General features: G+C 35.0%; 1 protein-coding gene across 1 annotated transcript in view; it reads right to left on the bottom strand.

Moving 5' to 3' along the window:
• Positions 1-218: 218 nt before the first annotated feature.
• Positions 219-27,561, bottom strand: part of LOC131851265 (S-adenosylmethionine decarboxylase proenzyme) — a 51,804-nt gene continuing 24,461 nt past the window's right edge. The window contains exons 3-8 of the mRNA XM_059201741.1: positions 19,265-19,466; positions 16,725-16,821; positions 15,996-16,156; positions 15,561-15,653; positions 896-1,051; positions 219-393 (exon numbers count right to left, since the gene is read on the bottom strand). Coding sequence (XP_059057724.1) covers positions 256-393; positions 896-1,051; positions 15,561-15,653; positions 15,996-16,156; positions 16,725-16,821; positions 19,265-19,466 — 847 coding nt within the window. The 3' untranslated portion in view covers positions 219-255. The remainder of the gene's footprint in view (positions 394-895; positions 1,052-15,560; positions 15,654-15,995; positions 16,157-16,724; positions 16,822-19,264; positions 19,467-27,561) is intronic.

Below are 27,561 nucleotides of genomic sequence, written 5' to 3'. Positions count from 1 at the left end.
GGCTCACGCGGCGGCCAGGCGCGCCTCGCAGGGGCAGGCCGCGCGCAGGGCCCGCGCCGCGCGCCGCAGCAGGGGCAGCAGGGGCAGCGGGGGCAGCGGCGGCGCCAGGGGCAGCGGGGGCGGCGGGGGGGCGCGCGGCGGCGGCGCCAGCACGTCGGCGAGCAGGCGGCGGGGGCGCGGCGGGCGCAGCGGGCGGCGGGGGCGCGGCGGGCGGCGCGGGCGCGGGGCCGCCGGCGGCCGCGGGGGGGCCGCCACTCAGCTCGGGAACTTGCAGTAGAGGGCGTAGTGCAGCTCGTACCCGGAGAAGCGGCAGTACTGCGCCTCCTTCTGCTCGAACGAGCCCAGCGACGAGAACTTGGTCAGCCGCCGCGGGGCCTCCGCCGCCGGCGAGTCCTGCATGTCGTTGAAGAAAACCCGTTAGCTACCGTTATTTAACCAAATTTATGGTTAGCTACTAATAAAATACGGTTATTAACGGACTGCGACAAAGAAATAGAAATCTATCGTTTTATTGTGTACTTTTTTTTTCAATATGGGATTATGTAATATTTCTGTCAACACCTGAGTCCCTTCCGTTAGTTTACGTCTTTATTATGTTAAATGTAAAATATCAGTTTACGTCCCGACTCCGCGTCGTATAAACGCGTTACTTGTAAGTCATATAGCGCAGTATAGAATAAACTTACCAATGTACAATAAATAGTACAATTTACACATTCGTCACCGAAATAACACTATTATTAATAATACTAACAGTAATAATCTAAATTACAACAATAAAAGTTAAGTTTTGTAGGAATCTCCGTTTTTTACAAGACATGCCGTAAAATTACAGTTTACAATCAGGGGGCGGACTTTTCAAGATATTAAATATACATTTTCTGAATTTACATACCGGCGTAGCGAAGACGGTGAGCACGAACTTGGCCGGGCGGAACGCTTGCAGCACGCGCGCGATCACCTCGTCGTAGCTCGACAGCGGCACGTTCGACTCGAACGACACGTACGAGCATGTCGGCTCCGGCGTTATGTGGATCGTCATGTAGCAGCCCTGTAGCAAATCAACATACATATATATTTATATATCTGGTTATATCTAATATATAAAAATTGCTATATCTAATACTAGCTGTGGCGCACTCAACGGAAGCCCTCGGATATCAATAATTTCCCCCGTTTTTGCAACATTTTTCACTGATGCTTCGCTTCTATTGGTCGTAGCGTAATGTTCTATAGCTTAAAGCCTTTCTCGACGACTATCCAACACAGAAATAATTTTTCAATTCGAAATAGTTCCTGAGATTAGCGTGTTCAAACAAACAAACTCGTCAGCTGTATAATATTAGGATAGATATAAAATTACAGCATTTATAACAAAACTGAAATTATTTGACCGTTTCTAATGGAATTTTGTGTGTTAATTATCTGATCCGATCTGAGAATAAGACATTAACTATTTATTTTTTAACGGATTTTTTTTATTTGACATTTTTTTCTTATATTTAAATTATCACTATTCTATCCTTATCTTATACCCTTGTAAAATAAGGAGTTTTAAGAGCTACAGTACTTTAAATTTTTTTCGTCGCGTCGGTCCAATTTTATAATTACATTTGGACTATTTTGGACTGACATAATTAATAACCAAAACATATTATTATTTCATAAGCCATGACATAGTACTCTCACAGTACATAATAGTCTTACTTGCACGTCTTTGTATTTTATTTAAGCAATTTCAATATAAAAGAATCCGTAATGATTTAACTAAATATGCTAGATTCAAGAAAACATATTAAGCAATATTATGTTCAGTTTAAATTGTTATCATTATTTATGTTCTATAAAAAAGAAAGGTATTAAATAAGGCAACCAAATTGTGAGTCGTAAGTTACATATTTATAATTATTGCTATAACCTTGGCCCAGTTTCTTATAAATTCAGCCGCGTGTTACACTAAATGGTTGCATGTTTTAATTTGATCAAAAATACTAAGTACGGCATTGCGTTAAAATTTGAAAAGTCGGCTGTGTCTAATCTACCTATTGCAGCTGTCAAGCAGCTTGCGTTATATGCTGTTTAGCAGTTACAATATATCAGATTTAGACTTAGAATTAAAAAAAAATGGGATTTGTGGGTAGTCTACCTATTGCAGCCGTCAAGCAGCTTGCTTTATATGCTGTTTAGCAGTTACAATATATCAGATTTAGACTTAGAATTAAAAAAAAAATGGGATTTGTGGGTAGTCTACCTATTGCAGCTGTCAAGCAGCTTGCTTTATATGCTGTTTAGCAGTTACAATATATCAGATTTAGACTTAGAATTAAAAAAAAAATGGAATTTGTGGGTAGTCTACCTATTGCAGCCGTCAAGCAGCTTGCTTTATATGCTGTTTAGCAGTTACAATATATCAGATTTAGACTTAGAATTAAAAAAAAATGGAATTTGTGGGTAGTCTACCTATTGCAGCCGTCAAGCAGCTTGCTTTATATGCTGTTTAGTAGTTACAATATATCAGATTTAGACTCAGAATTTTAAAAAAATGGAATTTGTGGGTAGTCTACCTATTGCAGCTGTCAAGCAGCTTGCTTTATATGCTGTTTAGTAGTTACAATATATCAGATTTAGACTCAGAATTTTAAAAAAAAAATGGAATTTGTGGGTAGTCTACCTATTGCAGCCGTCAAGCAGCTTGCTTTATATGCTGTTTAGCAGTTACAATATATCAGATTTAGACCTAGAATTAAAAAAAAATGGAATTTGTGGGTAGTCTACCTATTGCAGCCGTCAAGCAGCTTGCTTTATATGCTGTTTAGTAGTTACAATATATCAGATTTAGACTCAGAATTTTAAAAAAATGGAATTTGTGGGTAGTCTACCTATTGCAGCTGTCAAGCAGCTTGCTTTATATGCTGTTTAGTAGTTACAATATATCAGATTTAGACTTGGAATTAAAAAGAAATGGGATTTGTGGATAGTCTACCTATTGCAGCCGTCAAGCGGCTTGCTTTAAATGCCGTTTAGCAGTTACAATATATCAGATTTAGACTTGGAATTAAAAAAAAATGGGATTTGTGGATAGTCTACCTATTGCAGCTGTCAAGCAGCTTGCTTTATATGCTGTTTAGCAGTTACAATATATCAGATTAAGACTTAGAATTAAAAAAAAAATGGAATTTGTGGGTAGTCTACCTATTGCAGCCGTCAAGCAGCTTGCTTTATATGCTGTTTAGCAGTTACAATATATCAGATTTAGACTTAGAATTAAAAAAAAATGGAATTTGTGGGTAGTCTACCTATTGCAGCCGTCAAGCAGCTTGCTTTATATGCTGTTTAGTAGTTACAATATATCAGATTTAGACTCAGAATTTTAAAAAAATGGAATTTGTGGGTAGTCTACCTATTGCAGCTGTCAAGCAGCTTGCTTTATATGCTGTTTAGTAGTTACAATATATCAGATTTAGACTCAGAATTTTAAAAAAATGGAATTTGTGGGTAGTCTACCTATTGCAGCCGTCAAGCAGCTTGCTTTATATGCTGTTTAGCAGTTACAATATATCAGATTTAGACGTGGAATTTGAAAAAAATCGGCTGTGTGAGTAGTCTATTTATTGCAGCCGTCAAGCAGCTTGCTTTATATGCTGTTTAGCAGTTACAATATATCAGATTTAGACGTGGAATTTGAAAAAAATCGGCTGTGTGAGTAGTCTATTTATTGCAGCCGTCAAGCAGCTTGCTTTATATGCTGTTTAGCAGTTACAATATATCAGATTTAGACTTAGAATTTAAAAAAAAAATGGGATTTGTGGGTAGTCTACCTATTGCAGCCGTCAAGCAGCTTGCTTTATATGCTGTTTAGTAGTTACAATATATCAGATTTAGACTCAGAATTTTAAAAAAATGGAATTTGTGGGTAGTCTACCTATTGCAGCCGTCAAGCAGCTTGCTTTATATGCTGTTTAGCAGTTACAATATATCAGATTTAGACTCAGAATTAAAAAAAAAAATGGAATTTGTGGGTAGTCTACCTATTGCAGCTGTCAAGCAGCTTGCTTTATATGCTGTTTAGCAGTTACAATATATCAGATTTAGACCTAGAATTAAAAAAAAAATGGAATTTGTGGGTAGTCTACCTATTGCAGCCGTCAAGCAGCTTGCTTTATATGCTGTTTAGCAGTTACAATATATCAGATTTAGACTTAGAATTAAAAAAAAATGGAATTTGTGGGTAGTCTACCTATTGCAGCCGTCAAGCAGCTTGCTTTATATGCTGTTTAGCAGTTACAATATATCAGATTTAGACTTAGAATTAAAAAAAAATGGAATTTGTGGGTAGTCTACCTATTGCAGCTGTCAAGCAGCTTGCTTTATATGCTGTTTAGCAGTTACAATATATCAGATTTAGACTTAGAATTTAAAAAAATGGGATTTGTGGGTAGTCTACCTATTGCAGCCGTCAAGCAGCTTGCTTTATATGCTGTTTAGCAGTCACAATATATCAGATTAAGACTTAGAATTTTAAAAAAATGGGGTTTGTGGATAGTCTACCTATTACAGCCGTAAAGCGGCTTGCTTTATATGCTGTTTAGCAGTTACAATATATCAGATTTAGACTTGGAATTAAAAAAAAATGGGATTTGTGGATAGTCTACCTATTGCAGCTGTCAAGCAGCTTGCTTAATATGCTGTTTAGCAGTTACAATATATCAGATTTAGACCTAGAATTAAAAAAAAAAAAATAGAATTTGTGGGTAGTCTACCTATTGCAGCCGTCAAGCAGCTTGCTTTATATGCTGTTTAGTAGTTACAATATATCAGATTTAGACTCAGAATTTTAAAAAAAATGGAATTTGTGGGTAGTCTACCTATTGCAGCTGTCAAGCAGCTTGCTTTATATGCTGTTTAGTAGTTACAATATATCAGATTTAGACTCAGAATTTTAAAAAAAAATGGAATTTGTGGGTAGTCTACCTATTGCAGCCGTCAAGCAGCTTGCTTTATATGCTGTTTAGCAGTTACAATATATCAGATTTAGACGTGGAATTTGAAAAAAATCGGATGTGTGAGTAGTCTATTTATTGCAGCCGTAAAGCGGCTTGCTTTATATGCTGTTTAGCAGTTACAATATATCAGATTTAGACTTGGAATTAAAAAAAAATGGGATTTGTGGATAGTCTACCTATTGCAGCCGTCAAGCGGCTTGCTTTAAATGCTGTTTAGCAGTTACAATATATCAGATTTAGACTTAGAATTTAAAAAAAAATGGGATTTGTGGGTAGTCTACCTATTGCAGCCGTCAAGCAGCTTGCTTTATATGCTGTTTAGCAGTTACAATATATCAGATTTAGACTCAGAATTTTAAAAAAATGGAATTTGTGGGTAGTCTACCTATTGCAGCCGTAAAGCGGCTTGCTTTATATGCTGTTTAGCAGTTACAATATATCAGATTTAGACTTGGAATTAAAAAGAAATGGGATTTGTGGATAGTCTACCTATTGCAGCCGTCAAGCAGCTTGCTTTATATGCTGTTTAGCAGTTACAATATATCAGATTTAGACGTGGAATTTGAAAAAAATCGGCTGTGTGAGTAGTCTATTTATTGCAGCCGTCAAGCAGCTTGCTTTATATGCTGTTTAGCAGTTACAATATATCAGATTTAGACTTAGAATTTAAAAAAATGGGATTTGTGGGTAGTAGTCAGCCGTACAGCTATATGCTGTTTAGCAGTTACAATATATCAGATTTAGACGTGGAATTTGAAAAAAATCGGCTGTGTGAGCAGCCGTTTGCTTTATATGCTGTTTAGCAGTTACAATATATCAGATTTAGGAATTTGTGGGTAGTCTTATTGAATTGCTTTAAAAAAATATATCAGATGGAATTTGTGGGTAGTCTACCTATTGCAGCTGTCAAGCAGCTTGCTTTATATGCTGTTTAGTAGTTACAATATATCAGATTTAGACTCAGAATTTTAAAAAAATGGAATTTGTGGGTAGTCTACCTATTGCAGCCGTCAAGCAGCTTGCTTTATATGCTGTTTAGCAGTTACAATATATCAGATTTAGACTTAGAATTAAAAAAAAATGGAATTTGTGGGTAGTCTACCTATTGCAGCCGTCAAGCAGCTTGCTTTATATGCTGTTTAGTAGTTACAATATATCAGATTTAGACTCAGAATTTTAAAAAAATGGAATTTGTGGGTAGTCTACCTATTGCAGCTGTCAAGCAGCTTGCTTTATATGCTGTTTAGTAGTTACAATATATCAGATTTAGACTCAGAATTTTAAAAAAATGGAATTTGTGGGTAGTCTACCTATTGCAGCCGTCAAGCAGCTTGCTTTATATGCTGTTTAGCAGTTACAATATATCAGATTTAGACTTAGAATTTAAAAAAAATGGGATTTGTGGGTAGTCTACCTATTGGCTGTCAAGCAGCTTGCTTTATATGCTGTTTAGCAGTTACAATATATCAGATTTAGACTTAGAATTAAAAAAAAATGGAATTTGTGGGTAGTCCTATTGCAGCCGTCAAGCAGCTTGCTTTATATGCTGTTTAGCAGTTACAATATATCAGATTTAGACCTAGAATTAAAAAAAAAATGGAATTTGTGGGTAGTCTACCTATTGCAGCCGTCAAGCAGCTTGCTTTATATGCTGTTTAGTAGTTACAATATATCAGATTTAGACTCAGAATTTTAAAAAAATGGAATTTGTGGGTAGTCTACCTATTGCAGCTGTCAAGCAGCTTGCTTTATATGCTGTTTAGTAGTTACAATATATCAGATTTAGACTCAGAATTTTAAAAAAATGGAATTTGTGGGTAGTCTACCTATTGCAGCCGTCAAGCAGCTTGCTTTATATGCTGTTTAGCAGTTACAATATATCAGATTTAGACTTAGAATTTAAAAAAATGGGATTTGTGGGTAGTCTACCTATTGCAGCCGTCAAGCAGCTTGCTTTATATGTTGTTTAGCAGTTACAATATATCAGATTTAGACTCAGAATTAAAAAAAAAATGGAATTTGTGGGTAGTCTACCTATTGCAGCTGTCAAGCAGCTTGCTTTATATGCTGTTTAGCAGTTACAATATATCAGATTTAGACTTGGAATTAAAAAGAAATGGGATTTGTGGATAGTCTACCTATTGCAGCCGTCAAGCAGCTTGCTTTATATGCTGTTTAGCAGTTACAATATATCAGATTTAGACCTAGAATTAAAAAAAAAAATGGAATTTGTGGGTAGTCTACCTATTGCAGCCGTCAAGCAGCTTGCTTTATATGCTGTTTAGCAGTCACAATATATCAGATTTAGACTTAGAATTAAAAAAAAAATGGGATTTGTGGGTAGTCTACCTATTGCAGCTGTCAAGCAGCTTGCTTTATATGCTGTTTAGCAGTTACAATATATCAGATTTAGACTTAGAATTTAAAAAAAAATGGGTATGTGGGTAGTCTACCCTTATTGCAGCCGTCAAGCAGCTTGCTTTATATGCTGTTTAGCAGTTACAATATATCAGATTTAGACTTGGAATTAAAAAAAAATGGGATTTGTGGATAGTCTACCTATTGCAGCTGTCAAGCAGCTTGCTTTATATGCTGTTTAGCAGTTACAATATATCAGATTTAGACTCAGAATTTTAAAAAATGGAATTTGTGGGTAGTCTACCTATTGCAGCTGTCAAGCAGCTTGCTTTATATGCTGTTTAGTAGTTACAATATATCAGATTTAGACTCAGAATTTTAAAAAAATGGAATTTGTGGGTAGTCTACCTATTGCAGCCGTCAAGCAGCTTGCTTTATATGCTGTTTAGCAGTTACAATATATCAGATTTAGACGTGGAATTTGAAAAAAATCGGCTGTGTGAGTAGTCTATTTATTGCAGCCGTCAAGCAGCTTGCTTTATATGCTGTTTAGCAGTTACAATATATCAGATTTAGACGTGAATTTGAAAAAAATGGGATGTGTGAGTAGTCTATTTATTGCAGCCGTCAAGCAGCTTGCTTTATATGCTGTTTAGCAGTTACAATATATCAGATTAAGACTTAGAATTTAAAAAAAATGGGATTTGTGGGTAGTCTACCTATTGCAGCCGTCAAGCAGCTTGCTTTATATGCTGTTTAGTAGTTACAATATATCAGATTTAGACTCAGAATTTTAAAAAAATGGAATTTGTGGGTAGTCTACCTATTGCAGCCGTCAAGCAGCTTGCTTTATATGCTGTTTAGCAGTTACAATATATCAGATTTAGACTCAGAATTAAAAAAAAAATGGAATTTGTGGGTAAATTGCAGCTGTCAAGCAGCTTGCTTTATATGCTGTTTAGCAGTTACAATATATCAGATTTAGACCTAGAATTAAAAAAAAAATGGAATTTGTGGGTAGTCTACCTATTGCAGCCGTCAAGCAGCTTGCTTTATATGCTGTTTAGCAGTTACAATATATCAGATTTAGACTTAGAATTAAAAAAAAATGGAATTTGTGGGTAGTCTACCTATTGCAGCCGTCAAGCAGCTTGCTTTATATGCTGTTTAGCAGTCACAATATATCAGATTTAGACTTAGAATTAAAAAAAAAATGGGATTTGTGGGTAGTCTACCTATTGCAGCTGTCAAGCAGCTTGCTTTATATGCTGTTTAGCAGTTACAATATATCAGATTAAGACTTAGAATTTAAAAAAAATTGGGTTTGTGGGTAGTCTACCTATTGCAGAATTTATATCAGATTTAGACTTAGAATTTAAAAAAAATGGCAATTTGTGCTTTATATGCTGTTTAGTTAGATTTAGACTAGAATTAAAAAAAAAAAATATTGCACCTATTGCAGCTGTCAAGCAGCTTGCTTTATATGCTGTTTAGCAGTTACAATATATCAGATTTAGACTTAGAATTAAAAAAAAAATAGGAATTTGTGGGTAGTCTACCTATTGCAGCCGTCAAGCAGCTTGCTTTATATGCTGTTTAGTAGTTACAATATATCAGATTTAGACTCAGAATTTTAAAAAAATGGAATTTGTGGGTAGTCTACCTATTGCAGCTGTCAAGCAGCTTGCTTTATATGCTGTTTAGTAGTTACAATATATCAGATTTAGACTCAGAATTTTAAAAAAATGGAATTTGTGGGTAGTCTACCTATTGCAGCCGTCAAGCAGCTTGCTTTATATGCTGTTTAGCAGTTAATATATCAATATATCAGATTTAGACTCAAGCAGAATTTTTAAAAAAAATGGGATTTGTGGGTAGTCTACCTATTGCAGCCGTCAAGCAGCTTGCTTTATATGCTGTTTAGCAGTTACAATATATCAGATTTAGACTTAGAATTTAAAAAAAATGGGATTTGTGGGTAGTCTACCTATTGATTTATATCAGATTTAGACTCAGAATATGCTGTTTAAAAATATATGATTTAGACTTATTTGTGGGTAGTCTACCTATAGCAGCCGTAAAGCGGCTTGCTTTATATGCTGTTTAGCAGTCACAATATATCAGATTAAGACTTAGAATTTTAAAAAAATGGGGTTTGTGGATAGTCTACCTATTACAGCCGTAAAGCGGCTTGCTTTATATGCTGTTTAGCAGTTTCAATATATCAGATTAAGACTTAGAATTTAAAAAAAATGGGGTTTGTGGGTAGTCTACCTATAGCAGCCGTAAAGCGGCTTGCTTTATATGCTGTTTAGCAGTCACAATATATCAGATTAAGACTTAGAATTTTAAAAAAATGGCTTTGTGGGTAGTGCAGCCGTAAGTTGCTTTAAAAAAAATGACTTAGAATTAAAAAAAAAATGGAATTTGTGGGTAGTCTACCTATTGCAGCCGTCAAGCAGCTTGCTTTATATGCTGTTTAGCAGTTACAATATATCAGATTAAGACTTAGAATTAAAAAAAAAATGGATTTGTGGGTAGAATTTTATGCTGTTTAAATCAATTTAGACGTGGAATTTGAAAAAAATGGAATTTGTGGGTAGTCTACCTATTGCAGCCGTCAAGCAGCTTGCTTTATATGCTGTTTAGCAGTTACAATATATCAGATTTAGACGTTAGAATTTGAAAAAAATCGTTTAGCTGTGTGAAGAATTTTTTGTGGGTAGTCTACCTATTGCAGCCGTCAAGCAGCTTGCTTTATATGCTGTTTAGCAGTTACAATATATCAGATTTAGACTTAGAATTTAAAAAAAAAATGGGATTTGTGGGTAGTCTACCTATTGCAGCCGTCAAGCAGCTTGCTTTATATGCTGTTTAGCAGTTACAATATATCAGATTTAGACTTAGAATTTTAAAAAAATGGAATTTGTGGGTAGTCTACCTATTGCAGCCGTCAAGCAGCTTGCTTTATATGCTGTTTAGCAGTTACAATATATCAGATTTAGACTTAGAATTTAAAAAAAAAATGGGATATGTGGGTAGTCTACCCTTATTGCAGCCGTCAAGCAGCTTGCTTTATATGCTGTTTAGCAGTTACAATATATCAGATTTAGACTTAGAATTAAAAAAAAATGGGATTTGTGGATAGTCTACCTATTGCAGCCGTCAAGCGGCTTGCTTTAAATGCTGTTTAGCAGTTACAATATATCAGATTTAGACTTAGAATTTAAAAAAAAATGGGTATGTGGGTAGTCTACCCTTATTGCAGCCGTCAAGCAGCTTGCTTTATATGCTGTTTAGCAGTTACAATATATCAGATTTAGACTCAGAATTTTAAAAAAATGGAATTTGTGGGTAGTCTACCTATTGCAGCCGTCAAGCAGCTTGCTTTATATTACAATATATCAGATTTAGTTTTTTAAAAAAATGGGATTTGTGGGTAGTCTACCTATTGCAGCCGTCAAGCAGCTTGCTTTATATGCTGTTTAGCAGTTACAATATATCAGATTTAGACTTAGAATTTAAAAAAAATGGGATTTGTGGGTAGTCTACCTATTGCAGCCGTCAAGCTGCTTGCTTTAAATGCTGTTTAGCAGTTACAATATATCAGATTTAGACTTAGAATTTAAAAAAATGGGATTTGTGGGTAGTCTACCTATTGCAGCCGTCAAGCAGCTTGCTTTATATGCTGTTTAGCAGTTACAATATATCAGATTTAGACGTGGAATTTGAAAAAAATCGGCTGTGTGAGTAGTCTAAGCAGCTTGCTATTGCAGCCAATATATCAGTTTAGACAAGCAGCTTGCTTTATATGCTGTTTAGCAGTTACAATATATCAGATTTAGACTTAGAATTTAAAAAAAATGGGATTTGTGGGTAGTCTACCTATTGCATATGCTGTTTAGCGTCAGAGAATTAAAAAAAAATGGAATTTGTGGGTAGTCTTGCTTTATATGCTGTTTAGCAGTTACAATATATCAGATTTAGACTTAGAATTAAAAAAAAAATGGGTATGTGGGTAGTCTACCCTTATTGCAGCCGTCAAGCAGCTTGCTTTATATGCTGTTTAGCAGTTACAATATATCAGATTTAGACTTAGAATTTAAAAAAAAATGGGATTTGTGGGTAGTCTACCTATTGCAGCCGTAAGCAGCTATTGCAGCCGTCAAGCAGCTTGCTTTATATGCTGTTAGTCAGTTACAATATATCAGACTCAGTTACAATATATCAGATTTATATGACTTACAATATATCAGATTTAAAAAAAAAAATGGGATTTGTGGGTAGTCTACCTATTGCAGCAGTCAATATATCAGCAGACTTAGAATTTAAAAAAATGGGATTTGTGGGTAGTCTTGCTTTATATGCTGTTTAGCAGTTACAATATATCAGATTTAGACGTGGAATTTGAAAAAAATCGGCTGTGTGAAGTCTATTTATTGCAATATGCTGTTTAGCAGTTACAATATATCAGATTTAGACTTAGAATTAAAAAAAAATGGGATTTGTGGGTAGTCTACCTATTGCAGCCGTCAAGCAGCTTGCTTTATATGCTGTTTAGCAGTCACAATATATCAGATTTAGACTTAGAAAAAATTGTGTGGAATTTGTGGGTATCTACCTATTGCAGCCGTCAAGCAGCTTGCTTTATATGCTGTTTAGCAGTTACAATATATCAGATTTAGACGTGGAATTTGAAAAAAATCGGCTGTGTGAGTAGTCTATTTATTGCAGCCGTCAAGCAGCTTGCTTTATATGCTGTTTAGCAGTTACAATATATCAGATTTAGACTTAGAATTAAAAAAAACCTGGAATTTGTGGGTAGTTTAGACTACCTATTGCAGCCGTCAAGCAGCTTGCTTTATATGCTGTTTAGCAGTTACAATATATCAGATTTAGACTTAGAATTTAAAAAAAAAATGGGATTTGTGGGTAGTCTACCTATTGCAGCCGTCAAGCAGCTTGCTTTATATGCTGTTTAGCAGTTACAATATATCAGATTTAGACTATTGCAGAATTTTAAAAAATATATCAGATGGAATTTGTGGGTAGTCTACCTATTGCAGCCGTCAAGCAGCTTGCTTTATATGCTGTTTAGCAGTTACAATATATCAGCTTTAGACTTAGAATTTAAAAAAAAATGGGATTTGTGGGTAGTCTACCTATTGCAGCCGTCAAGCAGCTTATCAGCTTTATATGCTGTTTAGCATTTAGACTTAGAATTTAAAAAAAATGTTACAATATATCAGATTTAGACTCAGAATTTTAAAAAAATGGAATTTGTGGGTAGTCTACCTATTGCAGCCGTCAAGCAGCTTGCGTTATATGCTGTTTAGCAGTTACAATATATCAGATTTAGACTTAGAATTTAAAAAAAATGGGATTTGTGGGTAGTCTACCTATTGCAGCTGTCAAGCAGCTTGCTTTATATGCTGTTTAGCAGTTACAATATATCAGATTAAGACTTAGAATTTTAAAAAAATGGGGTTTGTGGGTAGTCTACCTATTGCAGCCGTAAAGCGGCTTGCTTTATATGCTGTTTAGCAGTTACAATATATCAGATTTAGACTTGGAATTTTAAAAAAATGGGATTTGTGGGTAGTCTACCTATTGCAGCCGTCAAGCAGCTTGCTTTATATGCTGTTTAGCAGTTACAATATATCAGATTTAGACGTGGAATTTGAAAAAAATCGGCTGTGTGAGTAGTCTATTTATTGCAGCCGTCAAGCAGCTTGCTTTATATGCTGTTTAGCAGTTACAATATATCAGATTTAGACTTAGAATTAAAAAAAAAATGGAATTTGTGGGTAGTCTACCTATTGCAGCTGTCAAGCAGCTTGCTTTATATGCTGTTTAGCAGTTTCAATATATCAGATTAAGACTTAGAATTTAAAAAAAATGGGATTTGTGGGTAGTCTACCTATTGCAGCCGTCAAGCAGCTTGCTTTATATGCTGTTTAGCAGTCACAATATATCAGATTTAGACTTAGAATTAAAAAAAAAATGGGATTTGTGGGTAGTCTACCTATTGCAGCTGTCAAGCAGCTTGCTTTATATGCTGTTTAGCAGTTACAATATATCAGATTTAGACTTAGAATTAAAAAAAAAATGGAATTTGTGGGTAGTCTACCTATTGCAGCCGTCAAGCGGCTTGCTTTATATGCTGTTTAGCAGTTACAATATATCAGATTTAGACTTAGAATTTAAAAAAAATGGGATTTGTGGGTAGTCTACCTATTGCAGCCGTCAAGCAGCTTGCTTTATATGCTGTTTAGCAGTCACAATATATCAGATTAAGACTTAGAATTTAAAAAAAATGGGATTTGTGGGTAGTCTACCTATTGCAGCCGTCAAGCAGCTTGCTTTATATGCTGTTTAGTAGTTACAATATATCAGATTTAGACTCAGAATTTTAAAAAAATGGAATTTGTGGGTAGTCTACCTATTGCAGCCGTCAAGCAGCTTGCTTTATATGCTGCTTAGCAGTTACAATATATCAGATTTAGACTTAGAATTTTTAAAAAATGGGATTTGTGGGTAGACTACCTATTACAGCCGTAAAGCGGCTTGCTTTATATGCTGTTTAGCAGTTACAATATATCAGATTTAGACTTAGAATTTAAAAAAAAATGGGATTTGTGGGTAGTCTACCTATTGCAGCCGTCAAGCAGCTTGCTTTATATGCTGTTTAGCAGTTACAATATATCAGATTTAGACGTGGAATTTGAAAAAAATCGGCTGTGTGAGTAGTCTATTTATTGCAGCCGTAAAGCGGCTTGCTTTATATGCTGTTTAGCAGTTACAATATATCAGATTTAGACTTGGAATTAAAAAAAAATGGGATTTGTGGATAGTCTACCTATTGCAGCCGTCAAGCGGCTTGCTTTAAATGCTGTTTAGCAGTTACAATATATCAGATTTAGACTTAGAATTTTAAAAAAATGGGATTTGTGGATAGTCTACCTATTGCAGCTGTCAAGCAGCTTGCTTTATATGCTGTTTAGCAGTTACAATATATCAGATTAAGACTTAGAATTTAAAAAAAATTGGGTTTGTGGGTAGTCTACCTATTGCAGCCGTAAAGCGGCTTGCTTTATATGCTGTTTAGCAGTTACAATATATCAGATTTAGACTTGGAATTAAAAAAAAATGGGATTTGTGGATAGTCTACCTATTGCAGCCGTCAAGCAGCTTGCTTTATATGCTGTTTAGCAGTTACAATATATCAGATTTAGACTTGGATTTAAAAAAAAATGGGATTTGTGGGTAGTCTACCTATTGCAGCCGTCAAGCAGCTTGCTTTATATGCTGTTTAGCAGTTACAATATATCACAGTTAGACTTAGAATTCGAAAATGTCGTCTGCATGGGTAGTCTACCTATTACAGCCGTCAAGCAGCTTGCTTTATATGCTGTTTTGTAATTACAATATACCAGATTTAGGTACAGAATTCATAAAAATAGATTGAATAATATTTCTTTACTTAAAACTTCAACTAACTTAAGTTTTCTTAAACCATGCGACGAATTTTAATATACAAGTTTTGCTATCATTTTGGTTAATTCTTCCGGAAGTTATATATATGTATAAAATGTCTATGTAGTTATACTACTTCAGCCACATATTAATAAATAGACTTACTGATGGCAGATCCTTATGTCCCTTTGGCAGCAAAAAAATGAACAGACATTAACAAAAATGTAATATTTTTACATTATTTTATAATATTGGAACTTTATATTTTCCTATATCATTTATATATGTCATCCCTTCTAACATATAAGTGCATAGTATTACTCCTTAAAATAGCCTGCCTACATATGACTCTAAAATTAGGGGCAATATTGGAGCAGTGGTGAGGAGCGCCTTGGATCCCATCTTAAATTTAAATAACATAATTTTACTCATCATCATCATCAGCCTGCTGGATATATATAGGTCTCTCCCAAGGCACGACACTGTACACGATTTTCAGCTCTTTTTTTTGTTTCAGTTTTTACGGCTCTGGATACAAGTAATTTTGAGCCCAGCTTTAACAAGAACACTAACTCGTTCAGTTATTACCCGCAACCCTACGTAAGTCGCTCCACCTAGATTTATACTCGTTTTATTTATTGTTATTTTTTTTATATTTGGCAGTGTCATAGTGTCACGTCCTATTTATAAAAATATGAGGTGAAATTAACTACGATTACTTACGTCTTTGGCAACTCCGTTCATAGAGTAGCCGCATGGATCAAATAGGAAGTCGTCTATGACCATCCCTGGAATGATTTTGTCAATGCCCGATTTCTGAAAGAAAAATTGTCCTTACATTAACATAAAATTGGTAACATTCTAACGAATATTCAGAATTCATAAATAAAGACATTTTAATAAAAGTTATACGATTTGATTTATGAAATCATTTGAAATTAAAGCAACAATTTGTTTCTGTTGACAAAAACATTATAAACGGAAGTAAGTATCGTATATATATAGTAAGTAGGAAGTAAGACAAAAAATCTAATATTTAATCATTTATTTATTTATTTTAAACCACTATTTTGTTAGACAAACAATAAAGAGTTTTAACACCACAGCCATAACGATCATGTTCTAGTGGGATTCATCAGACACATAGGACGTACTCACCCGCGTGGCATGTGCCGCATCTTCGGAGGCAGCGCGCGTAAATATATCCATGACCTCAGGGTCCAGGTCCGACATCAGTATCTCTATGGTCTGGTCGGGTTCCGACATGTCGCAGCCGTTGCCCACCTCGCGCTGTTCTTTCTCCAGGGCGTCAACTGTACCTGTCACGTTAAAAAATCGTTTGATGCATACTAAGATGCTTGTGACATACAAACGAATAAGTAAGAAGTCTTTACTACTTTGATTTGATTTGATAGGTTCTCGCCAAAAAACATACAATAATATACTATTGTATATTAATAATAATTACAATAATATATTCTTTTATGTAGGTGTAGGTTGGACTCCATTTTCCGCAATTGGCCTCTCATTCGGGCCGTTGTGCGCATTCTTTTATGTATCTACAGTAACAAAAAATCTGACGGTTTTATATAACCCCACCGGTCAATTTAAACGGGCATCGAAATTACGACGGCCTAAACCGTATTTCGAACCCCATAGCAATAACCAATGATTAAAGTCTTATTAGTCAGGTGGGAGTTGGCCTTCAGCCGCTCTATAAGTCCTTCCGCGGGATTAAAGTGCCATCTGCACTCGCCCCCTATCATCCAGTGAAGCTGTAAAGGCCAGCTGTGGCCAACAGCATTAGAGTAGTCCGAAAAAAGCGGCTAAAATAGGTGGGATTTTTTACAATCTACCAGAGATTAATGAAGAGAAAAATAAACGGACCTTCGAGTGGCAGCAGCGTGTATAAGTACCAGCAATCTTTCTCAGGCCCCATGATATAAGCGCGGCCGTCGCCGAAGAACGAATCAAGCAATTCCACCTGTGAACAAAAAACATGTATTTTTGTAGCTATTTTTTATAGTGACTGAAATTAAAAAAATATTTGTTCATGTAGAATATTTTAGCCGATTATGAACTTAAATTTTTTAAATTACAATTTTCCCTATCGTCCTGTTCAGTATACAGATTCAATTGAGAAGAACTGGCAAGAAACTCAATTGAATTTCTTTTTTTTTTTAAACAGTTTATTTACAGTGTATATGTTCCGTATTCCGAACCTCCTTAGTATAAGCAGGTTGTATCACCGGCTTGCTTACTGGAGCAAAGGGCGCTCGGTAATACTGGCCACATATAAAAACATGTGGCCACTTAAATTTCATAAAAAGAATAATAAAACAATTGAAAATAAGAACTGGAATTAAAAGGACGCTCCGTATTTTTATCTATATAAAACAAGATAATTAATGATTTATTTAACATAATATAATTGTTTTTATGAAAATATACACTCTAAAGTGCGTGGCCTCTAAACAGTACTACACATCGGGACGATCCTGAGCAAAGGTGAGTAAGTTTGGTGTTACATTGCTTACTTTGGGGTGTTCGGAGTGTGGAAGACGTTCTTCCAGTACGAAATCGTATTTTTACTTCCTTTTCCATTAATTATTTTCTTTTCAATAAATACAGTCCACTCTCTCTTTATATATTAATTTATAAGGATTCGTAATCCAACAGTGTATATATATAGCTGTCTATGTCTAACATTAAATGAAAATGTGCATGAACAACTATTGCCATGCAATAGGCTTTGCTTTAACAAATGTTTTGAATTTATTCAATTTTCTTATTTCTTAGCATCTACCGAATAAATTTAATTTCTTATTTTTTTAGAAATAGAATTAATCTATATTTAAATAATTGCAAATCCAAATTGACTCTTAGGAACAGGACGGTTGGTAACTCTTTACAAAATTCTTTTCAAACGACTTTCGTAAAGAGTGGATAAGACTAACCCCAGTCTTATCCATTTTTACAGCTTGTGTAGCTTTGCTCAATATTTACGTTGCGAAAGAGAAAGTTACAGCAATGAAACTCCCGGATACGGAGTTATAACATAGCCATCAAGAATACTATCGCAACGGTGACAATGTTAAGAACTCAGAACCCACTTGGCTCCAAAGCGGGTGTAATAAACTACTAGGCCACAATGTGTCTTCCAACAATGAATAACCTTATCGTTCATATTATTAGTATCGGATACATCGTCCTCTGTGCGGCTCACGACCTCTAATCACAGACCCCTGTGCATTACACGAACGCGTGTCGGGTGTAGTATTACTACTGTGATAACACGTAAGAGTTCAACTTCCAAGTCGAACTGGTAGCTACAAATATTGAGTTTAAAGAACGAGAAAATATAGTATTACAAATCTATATACTCATAGATGAAGCAAAAACTTTGTACACCTTTCTAAGAACATTGCGCGGAGATAGTACAGTACTACTACTCATATATTTGAAAAAAAATTGAATAAAATTCCTTTAAACACTATCATGTAGATACACACGCATATATACTCTTTTGTTTAATTATTATAGCTACTTCAAAGATCTTTTGTATTTTTCGATGTTTTGTATTTGTCGCCGAATATAAAAGACAGGAAAAATTACATTTGCAGCAGAAGAATCAACAAAAGTGCGTTTATACGTACACGATAAAATATAGCACTGTAAATTATTATTTGGAAATAGAGCTAATAATAAAGTTACTGTTTGATCAGCGCGCTTTAATAAAAGAAATAGAAGAAGACCAAAGGAGACAGACCGACTTACGTCTGAGCAAATAGAGGTGCGTGTGATGGACTTAATACATTAGCACTGCTGTATATAGCTCGGTGTTGTCGTGAGGCGAGAGTTGAGCTGCGGGTCGGGCAAACTCCCGCCGGGAGTAGATCACATTGTGCACGCAAGAGTGACCAACTAAAGGTGCATGTGACTTAATAGATTATTACTGCAGTACATACCTCGGTGTCGAAGTTGTCGTGAGGCGAGAGCTGCGCTGCGGGTCGGGCAAACTCCCGCCGCGAGTAGAACACGTTGTGTACGCAACCGGCGACGTAGACCAACTAAAGGTGCATGTGACGGACTTAATAGATTATTACTGCAGTATATACCTCGGTGTCGAAGTTGTCGTGAGGCGAGAGCTGCGCTGCGGGTCGGGCAAACTCCCGCCGGGAGTAGAACACATTGTGCACGCAAGAGTGCCCAAATAAAGGTGCATGTGACGTACTTAACACATTATTACTGCAGTACATACCTCGGTGTCGAAGTTGTCGTGAGGCGAGAGCTGCGCTGCGGGTCGGGCAAACTCCCGCCGCGAGTAGAACACGTTGTGTACGCACGCGTGACCGGCGACGTAGAACTTTAATGCACAAACAAAGGTGCATGTGACGTACTTAACACATTATTACTGCAGTACATACCTCGGTGTCGAAGTTGTCGTGAGGCGAGAGCTGCGCTGCGGGTCGGGCAAACTCCCGCCGCGAGTAGAACACGTTATGCACGCACGCGTGGCCGGCGACGTCGCGTGCGAGCGTCAGCACGGCGCGCACGCACCGCAGCGGCGTCGTTGTCCCGCAAGTCTTCAGGATCCAACGACGACGCGACACGAACATGCTGCTCTCGCTGTCAACAAAAACATGTTAAAGTTAATTATAATTGAATGTTATTAGGAGTACACTTTGTACAAAGTTGCTGCGTGGGATTGCTTTCTACTGTCCTATATGGGATAATAGTCTTCAAAGTATATAACATAATATCTCGGACAATTCACGCAATCAAATAAAGAAATATTTATTCATGTAGGACATTTTAGCCGTGTCGTAAACGTAAATTTCATTTGGGCTGTTTTATCGTATACCGTCCAATTTAGTATTACTATTATTTATTATTAATACAGATTTAATTGAGTGGCAAGAAACTCAGATGAATTTGTTTTATAATCGAAACTATTTTGCCGATTCTTATTTTATTAGCATAGATTATACATTGTAGTATTAAGGCGATACATGTCTCATCAGTTTAGTTTGTTAACGATATTATCACCGGCGAGTTAGTTCAAAGTATAAAATATAATAAAATATTTTTGGCGTCTCGCGACCTTACGAGTCTAGGACGCTATGTCAAGTATAAAAGTACGACTAAGTATTGTTATAACGAAACAAGAAAACGAGCACGAGGCCAATTGTCTAGCCAGATGGTCACAGTTTAAGTGGTCAATACGTATGCGAATGATTTTATTTATATCATTTTATTTTTAAAATAAACTCTTATAAAAATGTATCTATAATTCATAATTACACATGTAAATATTAATTTATGTATATATACTTGTATATATCGGATATACCGGAAGATATTACTATGCGAAAAAAAGAGATATAATACATATATTAAGACCATACTATTAATATTCTAAACTGACTACCAATACTGCTTAGTTTACCATGGTATAAAATGAAGTCGCTTCTGCTGTCTATTCGCTTAGATCTTTCAAGCAAACCAATGGATATTCATGTAGTTTTAAGCTATAGATAGAGTGATTCAAGTGGAAGGTTTATATGTACATTACATGTGACCGTCGTCTGAAGCCAGGGCAGATAGCTAGTACTTTATATAACATATATGTCGTAACATACAAAAGGGTAGAATTCTTAAATCAACTGTACTTTATTATATATAGATTATAAACGAACATTCATACGAAATAATAATACAATGTAAATTGTCTGTGTGGTCACGGCACTGAATGATTGGTAGTAAACAAGAAACAATGTTTGATAGTACTTTGTTATGCTTTACGGTAGCTTTATTCTGTGTTGCTAGGTTTAATTTAAAATTTTGTGCCGTAATGATTCTTTATTTACGGTTACAAACTCTTAGGCTTCATATTTAACAATATTTTTGTGGTTTTACTAATTAAACTAAATATTATATGTACGAAAAAAAAAAGCCAATCGATAAAATACCACTAAAATTTACTGATATTTCATATTAATTAAAAGGAGAAACAAAACGAATATAGATAATAATAATGTGTCCAATGTCCCGTTATGGAATAGGTAATAATTATTTATAGATGATACAACAATTGCTATTTCAAACTGCGCACAGATAACTACAATCACACGGACAAGAGTTCAAATATTGTTTACACTTAGATTGTACGCGTACACGTCTGGCGTATTGGTGTCGAAGAAAGATTGTAATTTAACCTGGGCTCACATTATTAGGTTCTGATCGGACGGGCCCTGCCTGCTATTTTTAATAGCTAACCAGCTTAACTTCATCTGCGTCAAATTTTCCCCGATTTGGGATTTTTCATTGCAGCACCGCTTTTGGTCGTAGCGTGATGTTATTCCGGCCTATAGCCTTCCTCGATAAATGGTCTATCCAACACTAAAGGAATGGTCGAAATCCTATTTGTAGTAGCAGAGATTACACAAACTCACAATATTTACTTCTTTATAATATAAAGTATAATATGTTTATTAATTATATATATAATACACTTACAACCAAGACGTTTGTATCTTAAAACTATTATGAATTAATTAATGTTTCTTGAATGACTACACAATCGAACTTGGCTTCTGATCATCCACTGGCCCTTACGGGCCGCTGTGTACGGTTCTCGAGCAAGTGCTCCCTTATCCGAGCACTGTTGGGGTGAATCAACCCAGCAATACTCGGATAATGGCATGTTATTGAATTCATAGACACATTTTCATTTTAATTATTAAAGACTGCCAAGCTTTAGTGAAATCGTCAGTATCTTGGACGACGACATCGTTCGACGACACTACCGACAAAAATCGGACGGTTTGTGCCGACCGTCTGATTTTTGTCGGAAGTGTATTGGGTCCCTTAGAGATAGCTTATCTCTGCTTTATGTAAAGTTACAGGGGAACTACTTGTAATTGTAATAGTAAGTAATACCTACTACTGGTAGTACTACTATTGTTTTATCTGATTTCTAAACTTATATTTCTGTTTAAATAGTTGGTTTATAGTTCACTAGGTATTACCGAGTCATATTATTAATAATACAAGTTAATAACACTGGAATTACTCTATTATTTTATTTGATTTGAAACATATATTTCAGTTTAAATGATTGATTTATAGTTAATTAGGTATTCCTTACTCATATTATCAATAAATCAAGTTAGTAATATTGGAACTTTATATCAGGCAGTTATTTATATATCTATTATATTTAGTATATATTATCTATTATTGGTATTGTACCTTTTACCAATTATATACATATTTTACTTTTGTATTAAACGCCTACAAGTAAGCATCGAACATATTATTTATACATCAAGAACATCATAGCATCCAGACTGCATGTGTTACAGCAGACTCATACTCACTCATACATCTACTGATATTGAGATAAACCTCATAAAACTTTCTCGACCTATTGTTCGCACTTGCATAAGTTTATAGGCATTGCACAATTACATTATCTCGCACATTGGAAAATATATATGAAGGAACAACTCTGTAATTCTACGATATTATAATATAACCTCCCGACTTAATCCTAGATGACGTAGTCAGAGAGATTATTGAGAAGAATTTCGCTTGGTATATTTAAAATCGACATGACAGGCGTTGAATCTACCCTCGTTATCAATGTTGGAAACATTGATTAGCGAAGAGTAAGACAGAAATAGTCACACAATGTTGTTATATTTATGATTTTGCATTTAATAATAATAATAATCCAAAACAATTCACGGAGTCTAGTCTAGTCTAGTCCCTAGCTAAGTAGAGCTTATGTTATTGTTACTAGACAACAGACATAAATACTAACATGTTTAATTTGTAAACACAAATAATATACATAGAAATCTCCCAGTCAAATACAAACAATCATACTCAAGAATACAAAAGTTTGTACCATGCGCGGAATCGAACCCGCGACTATCAGAAGTACGGTGCTAAACCGACACCGTCGAACAGGGTGATACCAATTATTAGAATTCTAAACCAAACTACTAATAAGTATGGATTATTACTTGTGTACTGATAATCTGTTATCCACACATAAATAGACATACATAATTGTATGATAATGAGATGCTGCCATACAAAATGGCAGTATATTATGTAATAGGACTTACACGTCATAAACAATCAGCGGGTACATAATGTATTGTGTTACACGACTGCTCAATAAATAATGCAATTCTGCAACAATGTCATTAATTCAAATTACTCTATCGCTTACATAATTCTGCTACGATTTTCGTCTGGTTGAATAATCATTATAGATACGGGAAACAAAAACATTTTACATGTTTTTACGAAAATTGCGAGGATGGAGGAATATGAAATTTGGCACATTTATAGTTCATATAGAGGAGAAGTGCAGAATGACAATATTTTTTTTTAAATTATTTATATAAAATACATGAATTCAATAAAAAACATTAAACACTCTAGCATGAATTTGACACATACATGCGTTGAGAAGTATAGTTATTGACAATAGAATCTAAATAATGTTAAATTGTATAATTTAAATTAATTATGGTCCAATTTCGACTACTGTGCGACCACTAGTAATAATAAAATAACCCAGGGCAATTCGCATGGCGCCATCTAGTCCCAAAATATGTAGAGCTAGCAATACGAGTGCCAAACAACTGATATAAGTACATAACAATATTATAAATACATCCATAATATACACATGAAACCTCTAGACCAATACAAACAATCATACACATGAATACAAATATTTATATTGAGCAGAATCGAATCTGTGGCCGTCGGAAATAGAGCAATAGTTCTTAGCAAAGCATTAGCGCCAGTAGAATAACTAGTTATTGCACAAAAGGCATATTACAAGTCAAAAGTACATAATTTACAAAGACCCTTCTCGTTCAAGAAATCTTTGAAGCTATGATTAAAAGAAGAGATGATAAAATGGCGCATGAACCAGCAACAGATCAATATAGCCAATTTCCTCCCGGTTGAAAACTTCTAGAATGGTTGAGGTACTTGTATTCATTTTTATTATTAAAATTGAGCGCGTTTCACCGCAAATTCACCTGATGTTAAGTGATGATGCAGTCTAAGCTGTTATACGCAAGCTCAAATAGTGCTTATTCACTCTTAACTTAAAAGACCCAATGTTGTAACAGAGTTGGGAGAGGACTCCTTAGTTGCTCGCAACGAAAAATGAAAGACGATTCCTCAACCCATCTCCGGAACCGAACTCACCTTTATTAGGCGTTACAATACTAAACTATCTTAACCATTTTAGAAGTTTTCGGCCGAGAAGAAATGATTGACGAAATTAGGTCTTGTCGCGAAGACAAGACCTAATCTCGTATCAAGCCCTTAATTCTAGAAGGTCAATTCATTGGATTTGACGAAAAATGCCCTATAATTTCATGTAACCATTATAGATTACCACATTTCCATCATAATAGCTATCAGCTTGTATTCCATTCCTTCGTGTCCTCATAAAAAGAAACCCCGCGCCTTTACTACACTTTCCCGTAATCGAATATTCTTCTCAGCAATAAATCGAGCCATAAACCGCAAGTCGGCAGTCACATTTCTAGTGACCTTGCCGAAACGTGGCCCAGTTAATGTGCGTCCAATTCTTGTACAAACTACAAAAACCAACGACATCTATATGTACCTAAGTTGAGCATTTATTTTTCTTGTAACCTAAAAATACACCGCAAACGTCCTATGTGTTCTTGTTTTTTTAGTCCACATGCGTCCAATTCTTGACTATTAAGTCCACATTATAGCTAAATAGGCATTTACTTTATTTACATTAACAGGACCAATTCTTGGACAAACTACATAAACCAACTATATCTACATATACCTAAAACGATCATTGATTTTTCTTGTAGCCTAAAAATACACCGCAAACGTCCTGTGTTCTTGTTTTTTTTGTCCACAATTGTCCCAAGCTTTTGTTTTTTCAGTCCATATTATAAATATATAGATATTTACTTTATTTACAGTAACATATATACATACATATACGTTTTACAAGACAGTATAACTAAAAAAATCAGATGCCTCCTATTCTTATGGTATTGTTTGGTTAGTCCTATTTTTGTGATCTTAATCATCTTATATTCTACAATCGGCCTATCCTTGTTTTTACTTTTTCATCAAATAGCGTCCGACATTTATATTCTGTGTCTTAGTCCCCAATCGTCCCACTTTCGTGAATTTGTTTGTTTTTACTTAGACAGACGCTTACGACAGACGTCCGTAAGCGTTCAAATTCAAAATATCTTTATTCATGCAGACTCTTATGATATGTCAAATCTACCGTCAGTCGTCAGTTGAAATCATTTCAAGATGAGATCTACCAAAGGATAGATATCCTGAAAGCAGAACATTCCCGTCCGAGGTACGACGAATGTAAACCTAAACGGTGTCACGATATCTATACCCAACCCACAGCCGCGTAAACGTGCTCAGAATTAAATAAACGTTTATTTCTGTTTACATACCAAAGTAGAAACACGAATCAATAACGTCTTAGACGATTATAAGCGTAAAATTTTGAGCAATACCTATCTGATGTGAAAACATTGTATTTCTTTGAAATAGACACCGAATTGGTAACATTATTTTTAACATCGTACTTATTGACATACTTGACGGTCTCGGTTTAGCACTAGCACTTATTTCGGGTGGTCGCAGGTTCGATTCTTTGTACGGTTGCAATAAATTTGTATTTATGAGTATGATTGTTTGGGTGTTTTCTATGTGTTTATGTACAAAAATCGATTTAAGTATTTATATAGTTGTCTAGTACCCACGCTGACACAGGTTCTACTTAACTTGGGACTAGAATACTAGATGGCGCTGCGTGAATTGTCAAAAGATATTACATATCATGTTTTACTTGAGTAGTCCATGTAAATGTTTATGTTTGAAAAGAAAACGAGCTGAGTTTCATATCAGTTCTTCTCAGGTCGAATTGACGGTAAATTAGACATATCATAAAAGTCTGTAATAGAATAAAGATATTTTCATTCTAAAGTAATCAGTCTAGGCATGTTTGGCGAATTTGATATTATTAAAAAAATTAATTCTAGATTCTTATAAAATTTGTAAGCAGTATTTCGATTAAAGTATACAAGAAAAGTCAAGATTTTAAGATATAGAGGTATTATTTTGTTCTCCAGATGATAACGTGCGAACTTCCGGTGACAAACTGATGCCTGTGGTTTTGTACGTGTATGAAATTCATCTATTCCTAACGGTAAATGGTAATTCCTTCTAGTTACATAATAAAATCATTTTTACAGTGTCTTTGATAAAAATGCTGACATAAATTTGTACGTAGCGTTTACGCGGAAACGAGAAACCAACTTCGAACGGAATTGCTTGAGCAACTAGTATTTATCTGCCAAATATGCAACATAGTCGCCTCGATTGCAGTGTGACACGTTTACCTATACTCGTGTGCTAGACGTGATATACTACATAAAAAGACATACTAACAACCACACATTGTCGCAATCATTCTGTTGTGATATCACCTAACGTTATTATATTAATACGTAAAGCAAAAATTTTGTACTCCTTATTTTAAAAATTGTTCTGACAGAGTATGAAATATCACATACTTATAGTTTATACAGAGAAGGACAGCAAAATGTAATTTTTTTTTTTAATTATTGATAAAAATATATGATATCAATAAAAAAACATTACACTTTCATGTATTTACCACACGCGCGCGTAATCACTCTTATTTAGTGTTAAAGTCTGTGGTCAAATATAAAATAGATTAATATTATTTGTCACTAGCTATTCCCGCGACATCGTCAGCGTGGAATTTTACTTTATTTTTCTAAAAAAAAAGTAGGCTAAGTTACTCCTTATTACATCACCTACCTGACAAAAAAAAATCCCGTCAAAATAGGTTTAGCCATTTCAGAGATTAGCCGGAACAAACAGACCGACAGACAGACAGACAGACAAAAATTGTAAAAAATTGTAATTGTGTATTTATAATACAGGCATGTAATAAAAAACGGTTACTTAAATATTACAAACAGACACTCCAATTTTATTTATATGTATAGATGTATAGATTAATATTTGTCTATAATCTACTAAGTGTTAAATTAATTATCGTCGAATTTAAACTAGATTTTTTAAATAGACGATAAAATAATTATGCTAACGACATATACAATGGCACCAATAGAGTATGCTTATCAGACACTGGTGCATGCGTATACCGTAAGCATGAAGTAACCTCAGTTAACAAACATATCGTGGCGAAGTCTATTAACCACGATACTTGCTAGTGACCGCGTGGAGGCCGACCAGACATAGTACATTTCTGAGGCCACCAGTCCCCATTACTAAAAAAGAAATTACAGAATATGACGGATGACTTAGTGCTCTGGAATAGCAACGCATGAGTAGTATCACCTGATACCGAGATGTCCGTAGTGCTGTTATATATGGACGATTACTGTTTACCATCAAGTGGATCGTCAGCTTGTTTGACGTTCCAATTACATAAAAAAAACTAAACAATTTCCTGTCTCTCTACATATTATTATTTCCGGATTTGTTTACTTCTTTTGTATTTATATTTCCCAGTATTTGAACCGGCGTAACTCCTATATAATCGTCAACACTCTCTCCTCGTCTCGTTGAACAACTTGGAACTTTCTTAGCAAATAGAGCTTATTTTTTATTA

Source organism: Achroia grisella, unplaced genomic scaffold (assembly GCF_030625045.1).
Source record: "Achroia grisella isolate CSIRO2021 unplaced genomic scaffold, CSIRO_AGI_Agris_v1 utg782, whole genome shotgun sequence".
Classification (NCBI taxonomy): domain Eukaryota; kingdom Metazoa; phylum Arthropoda; class Insecta; order Lepidoptera; family Pyralidae; genus Achroia; species Achroia grisella.
Note: the sequence above shows the minus strand (reverse complement) of the source record. Positions and strands in the feature narration are given on the sequence as shown.